We start from the raw sequence: 19,915 nt of genomic DNA, 5'->3' as shown, positions 1-19,915 counted from the left end.
TGGAGATGTACCTCCGTGGTAGAGCACTTGCCTAGCATGTGAAGAGCCCTCAGCTTAATCCCAGCAGAGAGAGAAAATGAAAGGGGCAGAGAGACAGACATACATACAGAGACACAGAAATATTACTAGGATCAAGAAGGTCATTTAATAATGTGTAAGAAGTAAAAACAATTGAAATAATTTTATAAATAAAGTCATACAACATATGATTATAAGTAAAATACTTATGTAAAACAAGTCATCATATGTAAAGCAAAAAATGACATGTTGAAGGCAAGAAATAATTCTATTGTACAAAGAGATTTCAATTATTCTTGGGGATTCCATTTCTCTGCTCTCAATAATTAAGAGCCCAAAAGAAGTTATAGAAAACACAAACATTCAATTTGACCTTCACATCCCATCCAGTATAATATACAGAAAAAAAACCAAGCAACCACACGGGTCACTATTCCACAGCAGAAATGCTAGGCCATGAAAATATACCTCAATAAATTTGAAAAACATAAAGTTATCAAACAGCAGGTAAGAAATTTGTCTAGAGGGGGCTGGAGAAATGGCTCAGTGGTTAAGAGCACTGACTGCTCTTCCAGAGGTCCTGAGTTCAATTCCCAGCAACCACATGGTGGCTCACAACCATCTGTAATGGGATCAGATGCCCTCTTCTGGTGAGTCTGAAGAGAGCAGCAGTGTACTGACATACATAAAATAAATAAATAAATCTTTAATTTAAAAAAAAAAAAAAGAAATTTGTCTAGAAAACACAATAGAAATGGCCAATGAAAAGATACTCAAAGCCATTACTCATTTGGACATGCAAATAAAACCACAATAAGATATTACTTCACATGCACCAAGATGACTATAATCAAGAGACAGAAAACAAGAAGAGGTACAGTGTAATTAGAACCTTCATAATTGCTGGTGGGGATGGAAAATGATGACAACCTATGGTAGCTACTTTTGTTGTCAGATCTTTATCAACAAAGAAAACTTGTAAAATTCTTCTCTGGGTCTGACCTAGAACCTGAAAGAAAAATTCTAAAAAGAAAATATGAAGGGTTTTTCTAAATACAGGTCTGGCCTATATTTGAATGCCTTGTCCCCTGTTTGGAAAGAAGTAGAAAATGTGGCCTTGTTGACAGAAGGTCACTGGGGACAGTTTTGATGCTTCAAAAGCCTGGTGCTATTACCTATGTGTTCTCTGCTTCCTGTTTGTAAATGTAAGTAAGCTCTCAGCTGCTGCTCCAGTGCCACGCCCACCTGTGGATGCTATACTCCCTGCCATGATGATGGTGTACTCCTATCCCAGTGTAAGCCCCCAAAGAAACTTCTTCCTGTAAGCTGGCTTGGTTATGGTGTTTTACAACCATAAAGCAACAGAAAAGTAACTAGTGCATTATCCCATGGTGATGTTCACAAATAAAAAGTCTGAATTATGGAGGTGGTTCTAAAACTGTAAGTTACTGAAATCACTGACCTTAAATTGAGCTTAAGTTCTACTAAGCTTTTAGTATCTCAATCATAAATATGAGACCTCCAAAGAATTTTAAATATGAAACTTCAACATAAAGGAGGAAAAAACAAAACAAGTACCACCCAGAAAATAAACAAACAAAAACACACACATACACAGACACGAATCAGGCTAAATGGATGGAAAAAAAATCAAAATCAAGTATATCATTAATGTTCTCCAAGATAAGAGCAGATACTAATTCTAGACACAAAATACAATATTAAATTTTGAAATGAAAATGCATTTGGAAGTTAAACATATAATAGAAATAAAACTCAATATGTATATAATGAAAAAAAATCTCCCAAAAATTAAAACAAAAATCAAAAGAGTTCCAGAAAAAGAGAACAAAGAAAATGAAAGAAGAAATAAAGAAAACAATTCAAACATATCTTCCAGTACTTGAAAGCTGGAGTATTCATGTTGAAAGAGTTTATAACATGTGTATTTGTTCTTTTCATAATAAAAGATGAAAATGTGTATATAGTTTTTGAAAGTCAAGAATGTTAGTTGAGAAGATCCTATGAGCTTTTCAAGTGACAAAAAAACCCTACATATATAAAAATGCAAAAATAAAAATGGCTTTGGATTTAGTAGTACTTTAGGTAAATGACAAAAATATATTATTTTCCAAATTCTGATAAAAAAAATTATCAACCTAGAATTCTGTAATCAGCCAAAGTGTTAATAAAATATGAGAAAATAGAAATTCCAATTCCAAGACCCAAAAGATATTAACTATCTACCTCCTACTTTCTCAAAGCTACCAATGGATGTGCTTCACCAAATGTCAAAAGTAATAATGATAAAAAAAATTACAGAAAATAGAATACCAAAACAGGATTGCAACGGTGAAGAGAAGTCTTGGAAATAGTGTTATTTATTTGATAGTTTCTAGTCCTACTGGTATTATGAAGTATAATGTAGCGAGGTGAGTAGCTTTGGTGGGCCCAAGCCATGGTGCACCCCTGGGAAATTGTGCCATGCAAAGGACCTGGTATAAAAGAGGTTTATTGGAGTAAGGGAAAGAAGTGAGGACCTACAAAATGACAGAGGCAGGCAAGTAGACATGCAGACAAGCAGACAGACAGGAGCAGAGCCATGAGGGCAGAGAAAGGGGACAGAAGGGGAAGGGGAAGCCCATAGATAACGGATAGAGGGGACACTGAGAACAGAGAGAGAGCGACTGAATAGCCAGCAAGCCCTTTTGTTCTCAGCACACACGTTACACCTGACCTGCAGCAGGTCATGTGGTAAGGTCATGTTATAAGCAATTGCTATGTCCCTGAGGGCAGGCCAGCTGAATGCCTAAATACTAACAACTGGACTTTTTAATACAAATTTGGATAAAAATGATAAATTTTAAGTGAATATTCTTAATCACCATCATCTCTGAGTTAATGATTATTATTTAATGTTTAGCCTCTCAAAGATGATCTGTGTATTATAAACCTCAATCTTCACATGTCCAAACATGTTTTTATTTTGACATGATCAAATGCTGATTTTATTAGGTATAGAATTTTTGACACTATAATTTTCCTCATACCTCCTTTATCTACCACTGCTAAAAAGTCTGATACTAATGTCTACATTGGCTCTACACTGGCACAATTTTTTAAAGAGGCTTTTAAGAATTTTCTCTATATCTTTAGTCTCTGATTATGTGATCTGGTTATTGGTAGGCCTTTCATCTGAAAACTCATGCTTTTTTTTTACCTAGGGAACTGCTGTGTTTCTTTTCTTTTGAGTATGTGTGTGTCATATTTGTTTTTTCTCTTCTACTCCCTGTTCTTTAACTTGTCTTCCTGACTTGTGCTCACTGCCCCTTATTTTCAAATTCTCCATCTGTTTCACTAATTTTCTGAACTTCCTTTATGTGTAATTGTCCTTTGATGTTTGTTGATTACATTTTTAAATTTTAAGAATTCTTTTACCCTTTGATTACTCCAACAATATATTTATGGCAGGTCTGATTTAATATATACATTGTAGAGAAGTGGTTCCTGGCAAGTTTTTCTTTAGGATAACTTAGGCATGAAAAAGTATATAAAGGAAGGAGTTCTCCCTCCTGGGTATTAAAAAGTATGAAAACCCTCCTCTTGAGATGCAGAATTTGAAAAGTATTTTCTTCACAGGAAGGAATCCCCACCTGGCACTGTGAACCTGGTCACAAGCCCTTGGCTCAGGAGGTCACAGGCCACAGTGAGGACCTACTGCAGTTGCCGTTGCTTTGCTAAATGGACAAGTTGTCAAACTGCCTCCTAAATATTTACATTTATGCTCATGGGCTAATGCTTCTTTCAACCTTGACCAGAGACCATTCTTTCTGCAGTGGGCACCAGTTAATGCAGAGACTCATAACTGTTCAAAGTACTCAGAAAAAGTCACCCACCATTGAGTGCTCAGCTCTGTATCAACCTGGTACCCTACCCAAGGCTCAAGGAAACATAGCAGAGAGAAGGTGGAAAGAATGGAAAAGCCAGAGGGTAGGGAGGAAGGCTTTGAAATGCTGTCTTCTGGATATGATGTAGCACTTGCATTCATGAGCTCACTGCAGCTGTAGTTTCTGACACAAGACCAGCACTGAAGCCAACAAGATCAATCAAACATTCTAATCAAGTGCACCAATTGGTCTCAGCAGGTTTAAAAACAAAAAAAGGAAAAGACATGAAAGTGGGAGGTAGATTTTTGGGAGATCCTGGGAGAGGACTGAGAAGTATGATCATGTTACATTGTATCAAAATAAAATTGTCAATAAATAAAATATATCAGAAAAAGTAACAAGTATTTTCTTCAACTGCAGATTTATGTTTCCCTTTCTTTACATCTGTGGCAGAAATCTCCTAGTGTTTTGTGTTTTCTCTCTCTCTCAGGCACCCTACCTATAATCCCTAGTACCATCTCCTGTACTAGGAATTCAGGCATGTGCCATGTACCTGGCTTCCAATTACTTAAAGCTGCTTCTGAACTCCTCCTAATGGGTATTGTGTCTTTTATGAATTCTTTACAATGGTTAGGTTATGGCCTGTTTTTTGTTTTGAAATACTGTCCCTCTTGAAATATATCTTTGGGTTAACAATATATGTGTGTGTGTGTGTATACATACATATATATACATATTAGACACATACATACATATACATACATATATAACTTTTATTTAAAATAGTTTATTCTAGCCAAACTCCAATTGCTCTTATTTTATATTCTGGATCCTTAATAAGCCCTTAATAAACAGGCTTTTGTTACACTACCCCTCAAACAGGAAAGCACTGGCCATTTCTTATTACCTAGCTTTACCTGACACTATGTTATACATCCTTTTAATATACTCTGATTTATCACTAGCTTGTGATATTAAGAGCAAAGCTCTTACCAGCCCTTCACTTCTCAGCACCCAAATAACCTATCACACAATGTATATTCTCTTGTTTAAGATAGGGTTAGGCTATGTAGTCCACAATAGCTTGGAACTTATAATCCTATTTCTACCTCCTGAACAAGATTACAGATATGTACCACCATACCTGGCTGGTATGAATTCTATAAATAAGAATCAGAAATAAAAATACCATGGAATCTTAATAGTCAGATCCTAGACACAGATAAGACTGTTTTGAGCTGAAAGAGCTCTACAAGATCATGTTTATTGCAAACCAGCAAGAATAAGAAGAAAGCAGGACAGAGTCGGAATCCTATGTGTATTATCATTAACCTTTCTCTAGTTCAGTTTTATCATCTATAAAACAAAGATCTGCTTCATTACACTGCTGTAAAAAATAAAGGAGATAATGAATAAAAAAGGACCCAATACATTGCAAAGAACCAGACTGGTACCATTTATACTTGCCAAGAGCACAAATGACTCTGACTGCTGGCACCAAGGTTTGACAGTGGCTCAGTACTGTGTTATATATTACTATTCTCACTGTTCAAAATTCTTCTAAGCTTTTCATTAGCTTTTAGACAAAGCCAAACTCCTACATGACTTGGCCTACTTTACTATGCCTCCTCACTGCCAACCTCTCTTCTGGGACATTTTACATCCAGACATTTCAAACTACTAGCAGTTCCCAGAATATATATACCTTGTGAACCTCTTTCCCCATGCATATAATTTTCTATCTAAAATTTCTTTGTCTCTCTAATTCTTACTCTAAGTAACTCATTCAGCATAGATGTTACCATTGAGATGGTTTCACTGACACACTCAATCTTTAATTCAGTAAATGGTTTAGCAAATGTCAGAACCTGCTCAGTACCAAAGACAAAGCTATTAATAAGACAGGTACAGTCCCTGACCTGTGGGGTTTATAGCATAATGAACTGTAACCGTATGTGCCTTCATATCCTCTATAAGACTAGGTAGGAGGTGCAAGTCTAGGACGCTGTCTGCTTCACATAGGACCTGGCAGAGAATAGAGTTTTCTGTAAATGTTTAATAAATCAATATGGTATAAGCACCTTCTCACGTAATAAGCAAGTACTCTACCATTCACCTGCACTCTCAAACATCTTTTAACTTTTTTGTTTTGAAACTGTTTCTATAAAGTAGTTCAGGCAGGCCTTGAACTCACTCTACAACTACAGCCCAAGTAGGACTTAAACTTTCAATTCTCCTGCCTCAGCCTGTCAAGTAGCTGGGATTACAGGCTTGGTCACCAAGCCTGGCTATAAACAGTTTTCTATAAGAGACAATACCCCATGTAAAGACTAGTATTCACTAGTGTGTGTGTGTGTGTGTGTGTGTGTGTGTGTCTGTCTGTCTGTCTGTCTGTCTGTCTGTCTCATTGCTTACTTATTAGGACCTTTTCAAAGATATCAGTATCTCATTTCTTATTCATAATTTCCATGAAAAAATGCAACTTCTAAAACAAGGGACACAGGGATTTTTTAAGGTCATCTAGGTATACTTCCCAGCTAATTCTTCAGTGGTTCCTTTAACCATCCTTTAAGTTAAAGAACACCACTATAGCCTCAGAGGGCACAATGAATATTCTTAAATAAATAGAATCTCCTCCCTCCCATGAAAGCTGAACACCACACTGAGCAGGGAGGAATTCGAGGGTGGGGAGGTATGGTGAGCCAACAGAAAGCAGCTATCATCCTTGCAGCCATCTTGAGCCATATACCCTGGCAAGAGACTTGATTACATTAGCCTGCAACAGCTGAGCACGCCCTGATAACATCTTGCTTGAGATAACCCAGGATTTTCCCTTGAGTGTGTGAGACTTAAAGGTGTGTGACTTAAGGGCGTGACTTAGAGATCAGATTTAGAGACAAAGCCTAAGGGCATGATTAAAGGTGTGACGTGGAGGCGTGGCTTAGAAGTGAGACATATAAAAGGCGAGAGGCAGACAGAAGAAAGATCAGAGAATCAGACACTTCAGAGAGTACAACTTGGAGTAGGAATTAGGCATTAAGACAGAACAACTTAGAGTACAACTTGGGAGTAGTTATTAGACATTAGAGAGAACAACTTGCAGTACAACTCAGAACTAGGAATTAGGTTAGAGAGTACAACTTACAGTACAACTTGCAGTACAACTTGGAACTAGGAATTAGGTTAGAGAGTACAACTTGCAGTACAACTTGGAACTAGGAATTAGGTTAGAGAGTACAACTTGCAGTACAACTTGGAACTAGGAATTAGGTTAGAGAGTACAACTTGCAGTACAACTTGGAACTAGGAATTAGGTTAGAGAGTACAACTTAGAGTATAACTTGGAGTAGGAATTAGGCACTTGAGTCTTGGCACTTGGAGGAAGAACTTGGAATTAGACATTAGGCACTTAACACTTGGAAGAAGTAACTTAGAACTTGGAGGCACTAGGGACTAGGAACTAGGGACTAGGAACTAGGGACTAGGAACTCAAGACTTGGGACTTGGACTAGGAAGAGAGACTGAAGAATAAATGGGATTGAATCACACTCTGTCTGGTCTCCATTCCTCGAGTCCATCCTCACTCTCTCTCTTGCTGAACCTCAACCCATGGACCTGAGCAGCTTGGGGCAGTGCGGGCTAACAAGTTAGTCCCCAAGGCTTTTGGCAGTGCGGGTCCCAACACTGACAGAATGGCCCAAGACATTTTGACCCCCAAACGTGGGGCAGCTTGGGCCTAGACAGGGAGGGGAAAGGGGAGGGGGGGGAGGTAGGTGGGGGCATACCCTTGTGGAGGCAGGAGGGTGACTGGGATAGGGGGTTTCTGGGGTGCGGGGGGGGATGAGGTGAGGGGATAAAATCTGAAATATAAACATAATATCCAATAAAAAATATGAGAGGAAAAAAAAAAAAGAATCTCCTCCTTACTGCCTTACTGATGAAAGAAAGGAGATTCCCTCCTAAATTCAATTGTCTGGAAACACATCCAGGTAAGAAAGAATGTATCATTCTCATTTTACTGATAAAAAATCTGAACCACAGGAAGGCAAACTGGGATCCCAATGTTCAAATCTACAAATGAATTAGCCTAAAAGCTACATCTCAGGTTTCAAGATTAGAATTTCTACAGCACTATAAAGCTGGAGACATATATGGTCAAATAGAGGTAACAGTTAACCTCTCCAGTTCCTTTACTGTTGATAGAGAATCTAAGGCATGGTAGTGACCAAAAATGAGTGCAGCTGAAGCCAGACTGTCTCTACCACACTGTCCTGAACCTTACTTCCATACCCACTTATTTCAGAATGAAGGAAACACAGACTTACCAAAGTGTTAGAAGAATTATAATCTTCAGCTGACTTATCTAAAAAAGAAGAGACAATAGATTTAGTAAACAAGTATAGCCAATGCTTTTCTGAGTGCTAAGGTGATCTGACCAAACACTTGCCAGCTTCAGAGAATGGTAATAGCATGACTGGTCCTGTGAACAGAAGCCTTGCTAAGCACATTCCACCTATCATGGTCTTCTTTAATCTTCCACTATGGCTCTGAGTATTATTATTATTATATTTACTTTAACAGACTTTATAGTTGAGAGAAGTTAAGTAGTTTGCCTAGCATGTACATGGCTTAAGAAGATGATTCAAAGTCTAAATTCTGATCTAATCTAAATACCAAGCCATTACAGTACCCACATCATGAGTTTTCAATAGTTGAGAATATTTCCTACGTTCTAAGATAAAAGCAAGGAATTCAGATATGTTACTCACATAAATCATGACCAACCTACAGCTTCAGCTTTCAGAAAGGATCTTTTAGAGGCTGGGAACCAGCTCAGTAAGTAAAGTACTACTGTGCAAATGAGAGGTTGTAAACAAAGAAACAAACAAACTGAATGTGGTGATAGTGATTAAAAGCCCAGTGCTGGAGAAGCAGAGGGAGATGGTTCTCTGGCCAATCTGCTTGATGAGTTCCAGGTCACCTTGTATGGAAAACAGTGCCTGAGGAATGATATCCAAGGTTGACCTTTACACGTACACATGTGCCTGAGGAACCATCAAAAGAGGATCATCATTCATTTAAGAAATTTCAGTCTGATGGACTGTCTTGGGGTGGTATATAACTATCATCATATAACCAGTAATATCTCAGACTTGATGAAAAAGACCCATAAGAAATTTTAGCAAAAAAAGAGAAGGGTTAAAGATCAGTGTTGTCTTTAATTTAGTTCTTTAAATCCTAAGAATTTACTTATCAATTCATCACCAATGGGATTCAAAATATGTCAGATTTTGATAGAATCTTTTCTATCAAAATCTGACATATTTGTCATCAAGAACCCAGACCAAAAAAAGTCCAAGATCCCAACTCTATTCATAAAAAGGGTCCAGTACAGCTTTTTGGCTTTACAACACATAAAGGATGCACAAAGTAGGACGTAAGGTGAACTATGACAATATGTTTGTAAAGCATACCCTGTTCCCTGGAAAGACCACACAGCAGTTATGAGTATTTGCTGCTCTTACAGATGACTGATGTTTGGTTCCTAGCACCCCCAAGGTGGCTGGAAACCAACTTTAACTCCAGTTCCAAGAAATCTGACCCAATCTTCTAGCCTCCCCAGGCACCATGCATGAACATGGTGCACAGACATACACACAGGCAAAACACATACACATAAAATAAAAAATTAAAAATCTACAAACAAAACAACAACAAAAAAATCTAAATTGTTAAGCCCTGGAGAAATCATACCTTTCAAAAAATAAAATGGTATCAGTTTAGCAGAGCAAAACTATATCTTACTGCACTGCCTCTAACCAGTACTCCTAGCTCTTTTGAGAACTAGGCATTATAGTTAAAAATATTCTTCTGACACCATAAAAGACAGAAACAAAAAAACCAACAAAGTGGGGTCAGCAAGTTGGCTCAGCAGGTAAAGGCACTTGTCACTTAAACCCGATGACCTGAGTTCAATCTGTAAGACCTACACAGTAGAAGGAGAGAACGAACTCTGCAAATCATCCTCTGACTACACACATGTGCAAGGCAAGCAAATCTGGGTGCATGGACACATATAATTGGAATAATATTTTAATAAACATTTCTCCTTTTAAAAACTGTATAATTTCTATAGATCAAAATTGAATTTCAAAGCACAGAATGCAAAGAATAGAAGGTGTTAAACATTTTATTTTACAAATGAGAAAACTGTAGTTCACAAAGGCAAAAAACACTGGTACAGGGTTATATAAGTTTGTGTCAAAGTAGAGCTAAAACTTGGGCAGGATGCCAATCTAGTCTACTTTCTCCCTAACATTAACTGGCACAAAATCTAATATCACAGGAACTACCAAAATTTAAAAAAATAAAAATAAGTGTCAGGGTAGAGTGAGAGGGGAAACTAGAGTTGTGGGTAATAGAGACCAGAGTGTTTAGAGGCCTAAATTAAAAACATGCTTCCAAAGCTAATGTGCTGGCACATGCCTGTAATGGCTCTAATCCCAGCACTCAGGAGGTATAGGCAGAAAGATCTCTCTTGGGTTGACGCCAGCCATGAATATATAAAATCCTGTCTCCAAAAAAGTAAATAAAAATAAGAAACATATCACTTGTATCATAAGTTATAATTTTTTAAAACCTAGTTAACTCCTTTGAGTCTGTAAAATAGGGTTAATAAAATAAGTCTTTGCCCTGACAATCCCTATAGAAGATAAGTCACATAAGAACAAACACAAACTGACATGGTATTAGCTTAATTAACAATACAAAAGAAGAATAAATAGAAAAAATAGATCACATTAAAAATAAACTATGTCAAGTATAAAACTTGCTTAGAGTTGGCTCTTGTCTTTAACAACCATAAAATTTAAAATCCTATGTGAGCACATACATGTGTGTACATACACGTGTGTCTATGTTAATACACAAAAGTATATACTTGTATCTATAGAAATACAATAATTAGCCAGGCAGTGGTGACACATGCCTTTAATCCCAGTACTTGGGAGGCAGAGGCAGGCGGATTTCTGAGTTCAAGGGCAGCCTGGTCTACAGAGTGAGTTCCAGGACAGCCAGGACTATATAGAGAAACTTTATCTCAAAAAACAAAACAAAAACAATAATTATTTAAACTATAATTATTATAGTTATATAATTATTTAAACTATAATTTAAACATGCATACATAGATGACCTATATATATAATTACCTAAATGTGTATAGCTATACACATTCATCCTTAAATACTTAAAAGGACTATAATTTCAACCATATACAAAGTCCACAGGAACAATAATGCATATGCATATATGAAATTTCCTTATGGCTATATACATGCACATAGAAAACAGCTTCCGATAAGATGTCTCTGTATTAAATCCCTAATATTTTAATTTCTGATTTCCTGACTACTAGAAAACTTAGCTACTTAACAACCTTCACCCCAGTTCTTCCTCAGAATGATCCAATTTTTCAAAGGAAAAAGACAGACAGACCCAGTGGGGACAGATGAGAGGAAGGAAATGCTGCTGGGAAGACGCATGGCCTCCCCTGAGCACTACTGTGGTATCGTGAGTGAAGCCTCTATCCATCATCCGACCATCTGTACCCTTTGATATGAGCCAGATACTAGCTGAGGAAATCATCTTTCAAAGTCAGCTAGTTCATCCTGGCTCTCACCTTCTCCAACAATTCTGCCTTTGAAGGAAGCCACAGAAACAAAGGGCACCAGACTAAGACATAAGAGTCTAGGCCTGACACTAATTTAGGCACACTATAAAGGCCACCTCTGTGTTTCATATCTGTAAACAGTGAGGAGTTGGAGTGTGTGTGTGTGTGTGTGTGTGTGTGTGTGTATTTCTCTGTCTAATGTTCTATTTTCCCCCTTGTTTTAGTTCTGTTGTTGCTTTTGTTTTGTTTGCTTTGGGGTTTTTGTTTGTTTTTTAGACAATGTCTCATTTGGCTAAGGCTGGCCTTGAACTTGGTAGGTAGCAAAGAATGATATTTAATTCCTAATCCTCCTGTATCACATCCATCTACCTGGTTTAATAAGAGTGTACCACAATGCTCAGCTTTGCTTTAACACTCTTAAGATGCTATTAAGAAGACAAGTTTCCAGAAATACAGGTTTTTAATGCATTTTTAGCCTAGAAAAAGAAAAATATCTATGTTGTGGAAGGACATGATACAAGTAAAATTACTATAGGTACTTGAAAATATATGGAGTTAAGTGTGAGAAGACCTGCGTCTAATCCCAATTCCACTACTAAAACCACTCTAAACATAATCCCTTACACAGAATATACATTAAAGAACATTTATAGCTACTACTGACCTGATTTCAATTCAAATGATAAAATTTAGTCCTTTACACACACTATCATGGCTCATACCTGTAATCCCAGCACTCTGAAGACTGATGCTAAGATTACCATGAGTTTTAAGCCTAAACCAGCCCTGACTAGCTCAAAAAAAGTGTCTTAAAGAAACTTTTTCTTTCTTAAAGAAACTGGGCTTGCAACTTAAAAGACACTTATTGTTATTAAATAATGATATCAGAAATAACAACAATGACAACTAGATGTCCATGCTCTATATATAAGTCTACGTCCCTTTTACATAATACCCCTCTTTTTAAAATTAACATATACAGGGGCTGGTGGAGACTTAGTGGAGACTTGCCACCTAAACTCAAGAACTCTCACAGTGGAAAGAGAGCCTACTCCTGGGAGTTCTCTTCTGATCTCCAAGTTCTCACCATGGCATGTATGGCCCTGCCCCACACAAAGTACATAAATGTAACGGTAATTAACACATTCAGCTTCAGAATAGAGACAAGTTTTCATTTTGGATGTCACTTCCAAACATGCATCTTAGCAAGCATGCCATCACACTGGCACTTTCTTTTTTCTTGCTAACCCATAAGCATGTGGGAGCTTCTGCCATGATTACCAGAGACACAATCTTCGTACCTGTAAAACTCATGTACTTCTGGCTATTGGAGGTCTTTTTAGAGTTATAAAATTCCAACACATCCAGAACAGCCTGTGGGTTTTTCTTCTGCTCTGACTTTGTGATATTTGATGTCTGTAGCAAGCGGGCCCACTGTTCTGGCATTCCCTTAAAGAAAGACATGAAACATTTTCAGGAAGACATGGATTCAGGCTCTCTGAAAGAATATCAGATTAAAAATAACCCTGTTCACATTATCCATTTCTCTGGTCCCTCAAAATTTACACAAGCTCCTACTATGTATCTTCCTTAAAAGGTCTACCCTTTTACCAGGCTTTACTTCCTTCAGAGCAGGGACTAAGTCTGACTTATTCCTGCATTAGTGCCCCACCTAGAACTTGCTGTAATGGGGCCTCTTAAAAGAGATTTGTTTGAGTTGGTGATGTAGTTCAATTGGTGAGCCTTTATTTTTTTTTTTAATTTTATTTTATATTTTATTTACATTTAAGATGCCATCCCCTTTCCCCATTTCCCCTCCCTAGAAAACCCCTGTCCCATGGCCTCCTTTCATTTTTGCTTTTATACAATTTTTTTAAAATGTTAATCAAAGGATTTATAAGTTTGGTAATGCTCAATCAGAAGCATAACTCAATACCCAACCTAGATATAAAAACTATCTTTGACTGGTGGAGACATGTGAACATCTGCCTCCATGACCCCTCTCTCTTTCTCTCTCTCATCACCTAGCTTCTCCTCTCCTTCATCTTCTCTCCTTACTCCATCTCTTCCTCTCAGTACTCCTTCCCACTTAGCTCCTCCTACATATCACTCTTCCTGTTAAAGTAAAACTTTTCTCTCAAAATACAATTAGAGCATACTTATTCCTAATTGTACCAGTGAGGTACAAGATAGTCCTAATACCCAGTCCATCATTCTGTTGACTAACCAGAACCTCTGTCATCTCTTCTAACTAAAACACTTAGTTTTGAACCTGGCTTTTTTCTTGGCTTTAGAATAAATGTCAGCTGAAAACCATCTACTCAGATCTTTTCTCTCAAAGTAAATAGCCAGGATTGGCTATGAGACTATAGGTCTTCAACCCCATCAGAAATCCAGAATGACTGACTTAACTGAAGTTATGGGAAGCACTAAGCATAGCTTCTAAAACTTAGCCAATTTATAGAGACCGCTGAACACCTGAAAAGCCCCTATACTACCGAACGTTGGAGCATTGGTAGAGCCTTTAGACAACATGTGCAAAGCCTTGTCTTCAATCTCAAATACTACAAACAAACAATCAAACCAAGAAAATTAAAAGAGAAATTTGAGACCAGGAAAGTGTTCTTGAAAAGTTACTGACAAAGAAAGAAGCTTCAGAAAAACAAGAAAGGACTGAATCTAATAGCATACAGCTCACACTCTATGACTGACACCCAGGACTTACCGTAAACTCCCCTGTGACAGCATCAAAACCAACATGAATGGTATGCTCGAAATCTGAAGGAAGAGAAATCTCTGGTCGCTCCTTCTCCTTCTTTTTATTTGCTACAAAAAAAAAAAAAAAAGGAGGGGAGAGAAATAAAGAGATTATTATTCAGTTTCTAGTCTTATTTTAGCTTTTCATTAAGTTTCTGCGAAGGGCAAGTTCTATCTGGTATGCATAGATATTTATTATAGACCCAAAAAGGGCTATAAAGTGGGGTGTGGGGAAAAGATCTAGAGTCCATGTCATTTTACCTCTACCTCACATATCTTTTGCTTTCTCATCCAAATGGTGAAGATAGACAAGATGATCCTAAGGGCCCTCTAACTTCTATAGTCCACAATAATCTATGTAATAAGAATGACAAGCACTGTCAAAAGTATTATACATAGATGTTCCTGAGACATTCTAGAGATGATATCCCATAATTTTTACCAGGTATTTCATACATATTTTTGTAAATGATCGTCACAGGCCTGAAGGTCAACTTTCATTTGTAAACTAAGAGATTGCAGCACAGATCTGCCTGGTCATCAAGCAAGTGAAATAAGAGCCTAGACCCTTACATTCTTCTACTCTACCACTGCTAAAGATCTGCAAGCTGATTTAAGAAAGCTAAATACGACTAGTACCTGCATATATCTCAGAACATAGAGTAATTTATCAACATTGCTGCAAGGGCTGTGACTTGAACCCAGGTCTGGCCCCAAAGATTGTTTTCTTCAGTAACTTCAAAAGAACCTCTAGCCTACACTCCAGCTGCTAAGGGTTAGGCTATTTATATACTTGGCAATTTCCCTTTTAGAGCAGCTGCTTTGAGAGAGAGAAGGCTAAGGGTTATACCATGGCCCCAGATAAGCAGTCACTTATGATATAATTGCATCTGTCTCACTCTAAGCTAGAATGTATAGGACATGTGGCAGAGCTTTGGAAATGCTTTCTGTTTCAAATGGCTGTTTCTAAATCCCTTCTAAGCTAATCCCTTAAAAGGTTTTAGAGAATTACAATTATATTGTTTAATTTAGATTTAAACATGTTATATTTATACATCTTATTATTATTTATAAATCATTCGCACTGTACATTAATAAAGTATATAACATCACAGACACGGATGCTAAGTCCAGAAGGAATTATGGTAATAAAGATCCAGAGAAAGAGAGCAAGCTGTTTATAGAAAAGAGTGCCAAAGAAATGAAATCAAGTACCACATGGAGAGGGCAGGGTTAATTTTGCAGTTAGCTCTACCTCTACCAGCCAGTCTTCTCTCTACCTAAAGCCTCTGAATACATCTCACCAGCTCCACCTCCTACTTGGTGCTCACTTTTTCTTCTCTTTAAAAGACTGATTCAGGTCCCATTTCTTTCAAGAAGGATTATCTTCTATTTCTCGCCCTATAAATTCCCAAGGCATAAAGTCTGTTATACCATCATACACCTCGTCATTCATTATCTCATACAGTTCCTTGAAAGTTTTAAGAAGTAAAATGTAAGCTTCTTAGGGATCCAACCAAGTCCTGGCTTATAATCAAACAGAACCCAACACAGAGCTTAGTTTAAGAACACCCTGGAAACGGTTAGGAAGCAATCTTAGAAACTATCTAATTTTACTCCTGAAGAAAGACACACCTGGAAAAGAAACTGCCTTGCCCTGAATCACAGGGCACATAATAGTAAGACTCAGTCTACCTGATCAAGTCTTTCCCTCCACTGTGCCATCCTAATCCTTCTGACTTGAATGGAAGCAACTGCTAACTGAAACAGCAGCTTAACATAAACCAGACCTGAGAGCAGGAAGTGAGAAAGGAGAAGGAGAATTGGGAATATAGCTGGCCAACATAGCCTAGGCACTATGTAAGGTTTAAGTAGACTATTTACCAGCTACACCCCAGCAGCAGAGTTCCTAAAGCAAAAATACAGAAGAGAACTAGGGAAAAAGCCAAATCTGTCATTATTTCTTGAAAACAGTAACCATCTCCCTCATATATGCACAGACCTTAACAAGCTTTAGCCACTGTCTCACTGGCTCCTCACAACAACAAGCACAGGAGGCAGATAGCATGGATTATCTCTATTCCATAGCCAAGAAGACTGAGGTCAGAATTTACTTTTTTTTCGAGACAAGGTTGCTCTGTGTAACCCTGGCTGTCCTGGGTTAAGCCCTGTATGCCCAGGCAGACCTGGAGCTCAGAGATCCACTTGACTGTGCCTCCGAGACTAAAGACATATGCCACTACATCCAGCTCTTATCATTTTGGCATGCATTCATTGTTCAACCCTAGAAAAGTCTCTGAGTTTCAAGTCCTACTTGCATATTAGGTCACCAATTACTGCTCAGAATATAGATGAAAGTAAACCCTTCTGTAAAAGATACCATCTGAAAGAAATCATTAAGGATAAATAGCTCTTAGCTAGGCAGAGACAGGGAAGGACATTCCAGAAACAAGCAGAGTAAACAAAGGCTTATAGGAAGCAAAAATGTGCTCAGGATTTTGCCACCAGAAAGCCAACCAACTTTGATAATCTCTTACTAGACATATACTCTGATTTGGGGATTAAAGAACAAAACTGGATAAAGCAAATCTATGCTCCTGGGGGTTCAATAGCCCAAGGCCACAAACCCCATCTCTCTAACCACTGTGGGACATTTTTATGATGACTAAAGCCTGAATCTGATAAAAGATTCCCTCAACTGATAAATTCATAAATTATAGAATATTCATATAATGAAGTTCACTGATAAAAAGAAATGAAGCCCTGATCACGCTATAAAATGAATGAACTCTGGAAGCATTATGCGAAGTATAAGAAGCTGGGGGAGGAGGGCTGGAAAGATTGGAAAGATGTCTCAGTATTTAAGACTACTCCCTGTATGCCTTGACATTTTTGTTCAGATCAGATGACAACTTTGAAAAGTTGCATTATTTAGCATAATGCAGAGGACCTAGCTTCACTCCACAGCACCCACAACCATCTGTAACTCCAGTTCCAGGACATCCCATACCCTCTTCTGACCTCCTGAGGCACCAGACATGTACATGGTATACATCTATGTGGCAAAACACTCATATACAAAAAAAAAAAAATGAATTTTAAAAAGACGCACAAGACACAGCATATTTTATAATTCCATTTATTGAAATATCTAGAAAAGACAAACTCAGACTAAAAATAGAGTAGAAGTCGGTGGGATAAGAGAAGAGACAAATGAAGACTGACTTAATAGGAATGGAATTTCTTTTTGGTCTAATGAAAATGTACTGATACTAGTTGTAATGGCTGAACAAATGTTTTTGGTGCTGAGACCTGAACATAGGTTTTTATGCATGTTTATGCTAATGTATACCACTATGTTATACACATAGCTCCTAATTGTTTAATTTTGTAAATGTACAAAAATATATATATTTTGAGATGGTAAACTACATGGGATTAGTTATATATCAACTTTTTAAGTAAATGCAATTTACTTATATTAAAAAAAAAATACAAAGAAAGAGACAATAAGATGGCTCAGTGGGTAAAGCCTGATGACTAGAACTCAATTCCTGGGACCCATGGGCTGGAAGCAAAGAGCCAATTCCACAAAGTTGTTCTCTGACCTCCACAAGGATGCCATGGCACACAGACAAATACTCCCTCTTCCTCCTCCTCCCCTCCCCCTCTTCTTCTTCCTCTTCTTCTTCTTCCTCCTTTTTCTCCTCCTCCTCATCACCATCATCATCTATCAATAGAAGTTTTAAAAGGCCAGGCAGTGGTAGCGCATGCCTGTTATCCCAGCAATTGGGAGGCAGAAGCAGGTGGATTTCTGAGTTCGAGGCAAGCCTGCTCTACAGAGTGAGTTCCAGGACAGCCAGGGCTATATAGAGAAACCCTGTCTTGAAAAACACTGTCTTGGAAAAAAAAAAAAAAAAAGTTTAAAAAGAAACAAAGAGGAAAGAAGGAAGAAGAGGGCTAGAAAGAGAAGACTTGGCAGCTAAGAGTATTTGCTTCTGTTCCTGAAGACCTGGGTTTAGTACCCAGCACTCATTATGGTGACTAATAACTGTCCGTATCTCTAGTCCCAGGAGATCTAACACTCTCTTCTGGCTTCCGTGGATACCAGGCACACACATACACATAAGTAGGTACTCATATATATGCCTAAAATAAAATGGACTGTAAAAAATGAAAAGGAGAAAAAGAAGTATATATAAACAATTAAATTAATAATTAATTTTGCTTTTGCTAAAATGTGATATCCAACATGATTAAAACGTCCTAGTAAATAGGATTACAAAATTTACTTAAGCTAATAAAAGCTAATTATCAAAGCCTCTAAAAAACATTATACAGCTGTAAAATATTGGATGCCTCTCCTTTGAAACTAAAAACAAAATAAGGGTGACACCCATCACCACTAGAATTCAATACAGTAATAAAGGTATCAAACAGTACAATTCGGTTTTAAAAAACAATGAAATAAAGAAAAAAAAACACAATTTACTATTCTGTGAATCAATTAAAATATATGGTTTTATAAACTAAAGAACCTTTAAAAAGTGTTTTATTATTAATATTTGCAACTACTGAAGTAAGAGTTCTCAATAAGCTGACTAAGACAGCAAATTCAAATATGACTGAAGACAGAAAGGAAAGGAGAAAGAATCACCTTGCTTTCATATAAGTAGAGATCTTACGTTTGAAGAAATAACATAAGAAGCTTGCAACCTCACCCAACCTCCTATTCTCTGGCTTCATTCAGTTTGGGCTTAGCTTGGGGAATGCAGCTGACTACAAAATCCCATGTTTTACCACAGACATTAAATTTTCAGCAAGAGTCATTAACCCTATTTTTAAATTAGTTTTTAACAGCATCTCTCATTGGCTCAACTGAACTAATCTGAGCAAAAGGCAGTAAAACATTCCAAACTTAAGAGAGATAAACACTCCTGTAGTTCAGAATTAAAATTAACTTTGCCAGCCTCTTCCCAAGCTCAGAGAATTTCACTTTGGTCATGAGCATGTAGCCAGAAAGAGTTTCCAAACTAAATGCTGTATGAGTTCTTAGGATAAACCAAAGGCTCCAAATCCTAACCACAGGAACCAGGCTTTCCCACACGGAATTCTGCAAGTCAGCATCACCTATTACAAGCCTTCAATTATAGCATCTCCTTCCAATCATGTATGCATTCCCTCAAGCACAAACTGAGCCCATACAAGAGGTCAGCATTAGGTAATGCCCACAGTTACCACCCACTGCCAGCTCTAATCTAAACCACTATACTGCAACCTCTAAAGATCTTTTCATTCTCGTTTCCTTTAGAGACCCAACACTGCATCTCTAGAAATTCTGCCTCCAACGTCTGGGTAGGAATGGGTATGTATTTCTTAAAAGTACCATGAATGAGCCCGATACGAGAACATCTAGCAGGAACACAGCAGTAGATGCAATAGACACTTTGGGAAGACAGTTCTACATTCATTTCTCTCACTTTCCACCAATGAGACCTTGGGCATTGTTTATTGTTCTCTAAGCTTCAACTTTCCTGTTGGAAATAAGTTGTGGGTATTGGATAATGATAAAAGAATAAAT

The 19,915-nt window shown here is 37.5% G+C and overlaps 1 protein-coding gene across 5 annotated transcripts in view; it reads right to left on the bottom strand.

Annotated features, from left to right (window-relative positions):
• Pak1 (p21 (RAC1) activated kinase 1) overlaps positions 1 to 19,915 on the bottom strand; it is a 111,176-nt gene that overhangs the window by 29,885 nt on the left and 61,376 nt on the right. For all 5 annotated transcript variants that reach the window (XM_076938281.1, XM_076938294.1, XM_076938288.1 and 2 more), the window contains exons 3-5: positions 14,303 to 14,403; positions 12,879 to 13,026; positions 8,231 to 8,268 (exon numbers count right to left, since the gene is read on the bottom strand). In XM_076938281.1, coding sequence (XP_076794396.1) covers positions 8,231 to 8,268; positions 12,879 to 13,026; positions 14,303 to 14,403 — 287 coding nt within the window. The remainder of the gene's footprint in view (positions 1 to 8,230; positions 8,269 to 12,878; positions 13,027 to 14,302; positions 14,404 to 19,915) is intronic.

This window comes from Arvicanthis niloticus, chromosome 1, assembly GCF_011762505.2.
Source record: "Arvicanthis niloticus isolate mArvNil1 chromosome 1, mArvNil1.pat.X, whole genome shotgun sequence".
Classification (NCBI taxonomy): Eukaryota; Metazoa; Chordata; class Mammalia; order Rodentia; family Muridae; genus Arvicanthis; species Arvicanthis niloticus.
Note: the sequence above shows the minus strand (reverse complement) of the source record. Positions and strands in the feature narration are given on the sequence as shown.